Here is a 6,257-nt window from a genome sequence, read left to right on the forward strand (position 1 = left end):
ATTGTTCGTGCCACCATTCCTGATGAACACAACACTTGATACATTCCCCTGTTGGTGGCTCTTCATATTTTTCTGAACAAATGGGACAATATTGATCGAGTCTCAACCAAGAAAATCAACAATGTCATAATTTATTCCTCACTGAACCAATGCCCATGTAATAAATCTGTGCGCACACTTTCCCCAGTAAGCCAAAATTGGAATTTTCGTTCTTATAGAGATGAGCAGCTAACAGAACCCAATTTTTTTCAGTATATATTTAGATTAATATGCGCATGATCGAATAAAATATTGTTTAACACTGTCGGACTCCGAACTTGGACCTGGCAGAATTTGCAGAAATGCTGAAAATTAAAAATAAAACTAGTGAATTTGATTGATTGCAAATAAAAAGTTAAAGAAACGTCGCACGGCGCACTCCTATGAAAAACTAATTTGGCGATTCTGCGCCCTTGTTTCACCAAAAAATCCCCTCTTTCATATATTGCATAGTCGAGATATACGCACTGCGCACACTTACCCTCTGCGCACAGTTACCCCGAATGACTCTACATTAAAAAAAACGTCATTAGGAGCTTCACTCAAGAATGTTTTAAGCTGCTCCCTTCAGACTATTTATTAGGATATATTATATCATGCTTCAGAATTCGGATATAAATTGGAGAATAAAAATGAAATATACTTGTCCCAAGTCACCCACCGATTTGGGAGGCTTGGGATACAAATTAAATCCATTGATTTCTCAACTCTCAAATGAAATAGGTAACTTGGGACGGTGTTTAGTTCAAAAAATTATAATTCGTGATAAAAGTTGAAATTTGGTAAGGAAATTAAATGATAAACCCCTATTACAGCCAAAGTAAATATATCTACTGCAACTCAAATGTAAAAAAAACTAAACAAAACTAGGGAATTTTGATTTATTCGATGATATATTTGTGTGAAAATAACGTAAATAATAATTTCCTGCTGCCAATACGCCGCTTGTATTTATTCGTCATTGAACCCAGTTACCCTTTGAGGCCTTTGAAACAATAAAATAAATGAATGAGATCCCTGTTGCCGTTTGATTTGTAAAAAACCTTGTTTCATGACATATCTACTATCCCAATAACCAGAAAAAAGAATGACTGATGCACATAGTGAAACGCATGTACAGGGCTCTAGAAAGTATAAGGTCCATAAAAAACGCGCTTTTACTCTTCTGAATTCATTAATTTTTTTTCGTCAATTCAAACGCACTGGTCATGACAAACTCAACAGGAATTAATTCTTAAACTAACCGAAGAGGTGCTACACAATCTTATAAGTTTGTCCCTTCAATCATAAATGGTTAGAAACAAAGAAATCTGCAAGAGGGGTAATTACCCCTCTTGTCCCTTGGAACGATTGTCCCAAGATACAGGACTGTCCGAACTCACCCGAAACTACCGGTACAGAAAAAACGGTTTTTTGTGAAAAAAATTCAATTTCCTCAAGAATTTCTTATGTGATGAGGGTTATCTCTTATTTTAGAAAAACGTAAGAATATACGAAATATTATGCAAAAGGTTTGAACACTCTATGATTCTTCTATCAAAAGTTGTCGGCTCACGATAAATACTAGACAAATATTCAACTGATTTTCAGCGGTTTTTACCAACAGACGGAATGACTCATGAGGAAGGTTTAGGTGTTTAATGTGTTAAGGTTTTGTATCAATTATGAGTAGTGATATAAAAAAATTTCAAATTTCAGCTAATAAATGTCTGATTTTAGATTTTTCTGAATAAATTATCAGTTGTAGGTAAATACTCAACTAACTCCGAAAATATCCATTAAGACCCGATACTTTTATCTTCGAATAAATTTTATTCACTGTCAATAAGTATGTGTCAAATAATTTCCTATCTGAAGAATACCTTATTTCGGTGCTTTCAGATGAAATTATTTGACGAATAACAATTCTATGAAAGCACGGTATACAACTTTTCACTGATTAATGTAAAATAAGACATGTAAAATAAGACACCGCAGTAGAAATTGTCATAATTCCAACTAGAAAGCAAATATTTCGTGAAAATCACACGAAGAATAATCATACATCAAGAATCTAAAAAATTCAAGCAATAAAATAATGACATACTGACATTCGATCTATGACAAATAAACTCTTATGCCCGTTTGCACCGTTTCGCTGGTAACCATGGTTAAACTAATCGACGTTTAATATTTAAACGTTGCTTAGCGGTTGACGGTTTGCACCGTGGAATCATAATCGTTGTTTACTTTAATCATCGATAGGTTTGGCAACACCATGAAAAATTCAAAATTTCAGCCAAGCACATCATAGAAGTGAGATTTAAAAAAAAAAAAATCAAGGTTTTGTGTCTAAATTCTGTTGCCAAGGTGGGAAATTTGAACATTTGTTTTCGTGTTTCATTTTTAAGTCGAATTTTTGATAAAATGGAAAACGCGAATTTAAAAAGAAATAGATGTTTAAGTTTTGGGCCCGAAGAAAAGGTTCTCATAGCCAATATTTGTGCGAAATACAAGGGAACACTGGAAAATAAAAAAACGGACCATATATCTATTCACAAAAAGAACTCGGTTTGGGATAAAATTACCGCGGAAGTAAATGCCTCGAACAACTCAGGCATATTTCGATCCAAAGATGTTCTGAGGCGCTTTTATGAGAATAGGAAGAGGGAGGTGAGAAAAATTGCAGCAGAAGAAAAAAAAGAACTTTATAAGACTGGTGGTGGTAGGGCATTCCTACCAAAAAAAGATGAATGCCATGACATTTTTCTTTCGTTAATGAATGGCAAAACAATTTACGGTTTACAATGTGAGGTAGGAGGAGATGTAGAACCTGATAATGAAAATACTGGATCAGTAAGTGATTTTGTCCATAATCAAAACAGTTTACTTTTCATAATATTTGAGTTTATTAAGACCATTATGAAATTTTTTTTCAGAATGATGAAACTGTGCCTTCCTATTTGCTGGAACCATCAACATCACAGACTTCAAAAATACCGGAGATTGCATTCGCACAGTTCGAAACAATTTCAAATCAAGTCGATGATTTTGTAAGAAATTTTGACCGTGAACAAAACTATTTACTTTCTTTATATTTGATTTATTAAGACCACTAATATCTTATTTCAGAACAATGAATCTTGGAAAAAATATGTGCCAAACGATTTATTGACGCCGATCTCTGAGCGTTTAAGAGTTGAAGAGGTTCAGTCGGTTCTGGAAGAAGATCCTTCAGTATCTGGGAATCAAGAAAATAAAAAAAGGAAATATGATGGTAATAATTTTCTAAATAATAATTATTTATTAATATACATCATTCTTTCAGGTGTTCCTTTGGATACAGCATCTAGGAGGAGACCAACTACTGTGGTAAAGGCTCTAACACGTACGGAGTTCGGGGAAAAGTACAACTTGCTCCTTGATAAGAGATTGCATCTTATAAAGAAACAAGAGGAAAAAATCGAGGAAGAAATTCTTTCAATAAAAGCAGCCCGAGAAGCGAAAGATAAACTTGATGCCTTGGAATATAAAATAAAATTGGAGAAACTGAAAGTTCTGCAGTCCCAGAATTTAATCCAGTGTGGAACACAAGGGGCATCTAATCCCTCTCGATAACTTGGAAACAATTCCAATTTGATTTTCTTAAGTTAATTATGTTGAGAAAAATAAAAATTGATATTTCAATACGTCTTTTTTTTTAATAACAACCAGAGTATAATTTACACGTAATGAAATAATCGAACAAAGTCATTAGCTTACTGCTGATAAATTAAATTGAAAAAGTAACTATTAATTAGTTCCGACCTATAAGCATTGATATTGTCATTTTGATTATTGAGAGGCAAATCAGGTACATTTGCCATCATGATCAAATTATTCCATTCTGAAACTTGAACATCATCAGGTGGCGGAGGTAGTTCTTCATTTTGCAATAATGCTATGTTGTGTAGAACTGCAGTAGCCACTATTACATTCATTACATTATTCAGCTTCAGCCTCATACCATATGCCACAACTGGGAATCTTCTTTTCCACACACCAAAGCAGCGTTCTATAGTATTACGGGTTCTAATGTGTGCTTCGTTATATAAACGTTCTTCAGGACTGCATGGATTTAGAAGAGGTGTTAAGAAGTAATTTCTCAATGGATATCCACTATCGCCTGAAAGTAGTAAATTTAAATTTGGAATATCCGCTTTTACTGGAGTTTTACCCAAAAAAATTCCATTTCGAAATTCATTATTCTCAATTCTTCTCTTCAATCTTGAATTGTTGAAAACTGTGGAATCATTTGCTGAACCAGGCCATCGTGCAACAACATCCAAAAATTTCAAGTCAGCATCGCAAGTTGCTTGAACATTTATAGAGAAGTATCCCTTCCTGTTCCGAAATACTTCAGCATCTTCTCCTCCTAAAAACGATGTATTTTGATTGGATGTAGATTTGATTGAGGAGAAAAAACTAATCACCTATATTGACGAAATCGGCAACAGAAGCCAAGTGACCAGCACTAGCATAAAACCTCAATGTTGCTAGCAATTGGTTTATTGGTGCAACACTATTATTCCTGAAATATCATTCATATTCATATTATTTTCTTGATTCTCCGTAGGCCCCATAGTAACCCAATGGTGAATGGTGGCCCGCACTAGAAAATTTCTAGTCTAGCACGGGATCGAACTCGATACCTTGCGGTTGCGATATACCGGGCCGACGCTTTAACCACCAGGCCAAGGGCGCAGGACGCTATTTGTATGATATTAATTAATATTCTACGTACTTACAAGTCATTATTAAATTCCAAATCATTCTCCAGATATGGCAACAAAAACAACACTGTTTCTTTCATTAAACGAAATCTTCTAAAAAAAGTGAGATTATCCATTTCTTCGAAATAATTTACTCTTCGGAGAAATCGTCTAGGAAATCCAAATTCAATGATGTCAAGTGCATCAAGATCATCCTCAATTAAGATCTCATCTTCCAAATCATCCATTATATAGTAATTCAAATTTAATATCAACACGAAAGGCGCGTTTTTTAATTCACCAACTTGGTGTGGTTGAGGTGAAATATGGTGGACCGAAATACGTAATTTTTCGTGAGATTCACCTTCTTTCCACCGGTAATATAAAAATGACTTGAAATAGGACACACAGTTGTCAATCAAATTTGAAGTATTATTTCAATCAACGCCTTAATCGGGCAAATTTCTGCGTTTAGTTTAAACAACGTTTAAGGACCTTATAATCAACGTTTAGGAACGGTGCAACCCGATTAAGGAATTAAACGTCGTTTAAGAATATAATCGTTGTTTAGACAAACGGTGCAAACGGGCATTATTATTATATAGTTATTATTATTATATAGTTTCAACATAGACATAGAGACATGGACTGAGCAATGCCAGCATGAAATTGGCTATTTATTAGAAAGAGAGAAAAGCACGTCGGGACATACCTTTCTCTTTTTTGTTCACATAGAGGTGAGTGTAGACCAATCAAAATTCTAGAAAAAGACAACTGCATTCCCGACGTGTTTTTCTCTCTGTCACTTTTTTTGACCGTATTTCATGCATAGATATAAAGGGAAGGCACAGTCCATGTCTCTATGTCTATGAGTTTCAATGACAGATTGACGTACTAAAGCCTGGTCGCGCTAACACCAGCGCCTCTTGTGTTTGTATGCTGAACTAATCATTATTTGGCGGGAATTCAAATCATTGTCGACGGCAGGATTGATTTTATTTTATTTTATTGGGCTATTTCCATCATTTTGGATTATTCTCTCTAGAAAATAATTTAAATGATGGAATTAGCCCGAAAAATTATTTTAGAATTCATCCAAAACGTATTTTGGGTGAAGAAATAGTGCATATTCAATATAATGAAAGATTTATTTACCACAATGATATAAGGTACAGAAATATGTATTATGGAAAAAAAGAAGAGAAATAATTATGAAAATAAATTCAGTGTCGCATTCAACATTGGATAGACAAATTGAAATCTAACGTGCGTTCAAAAAAATTCGTCGTCAAGTAGGCTATGAAATTTTGAAGGCTGATGTTCGGTATATCGACGTTCAAAATTCCATAGCCTACTTGACAACGAATTTTTTTGAACGCACGTTATATACTTTCACACAATATTTTCTATAGACATAATTGAAGAAGTAGCAATCCAAATTTTGTCAATTATAATTGGTGAAAATTTCTTTGAACAATGTAATTATAG

The 6,257-nt window shown here is 34.1% G+C and overlaps 2 protein-coding genes across 3 annotated transcripts; one reads left to right on the plus strand and one right to left on the minus strand.

Moving 5' to 3' along the window:
- The first annotated feature begins 2,234 nt into the window (after positions 1-2,234).
- Positions 2,235-4,184, plus strand: LOC123315906. Of its 2 annotated transcripts, XM_044901813.1 has the most exons (4): positions 2,235-2,874; positions 2,958-3,071; positions 3,151-3,295; positions 3,347-4,184. In XM_044901813.1, the coding sequence occupies exons 1-4, from the start codon at positions 2,446-2,448 to the stop codon at positions 3,634-3,636; spliced, it is 978 nt and encodes a 325-aa protein (XP_044757748.1). In that variant the 5' UTR covers positions 2,235-2,445; the 3' UTR covers positions 3,637-4,184. The 2 variants fall into 2 exon arrangements, with proteins under 2 accessions (XP_044757748.1, XP_044757747.1); XM_044901812.1 differs by having other exon boundaries at positions 3,151-4,184.
- Positions 3,656-5,361, minus strand: LOC123306405. Its single transcript, XM_044888392.1, has 4 exons — positions 4,806-5,361; positions 4,531-4,588; positions 4,235-4,490; positions 3,656-4,183 (listed from the first exon to the last, which is right to left on the minus strand). The coding sequence occupies exons 1-4, from the start codon at positions 5,015-5,017 to the stop codon at positions 3,777-3,779; spliced, it is 933 nt and encodes a 310-aa protein (XP_044744327.1). The 5' UTR covers positions 5,018-5,361; the 3' UTR covers positions 3,656-3,776.
- Positions 5,362-6,257: the final 896 nt, after the last annotated feature.

The sequence above is a fragment of the Coccinella septempunctata genome, chromosome 1 (genome assembly GCF_907165205.1).
Source record: "Coccinella septempunctata chromosome 1, icCocSept1.1, whole genome shotgun sequence".
Taxonomy (NCBI): domain Eukaryota; kingdom Metazoa; phylum Arthropoda; class Insecta; order Coleoptera; family Coccinellidae; genus Coccinella; species Coccinella septempunctata.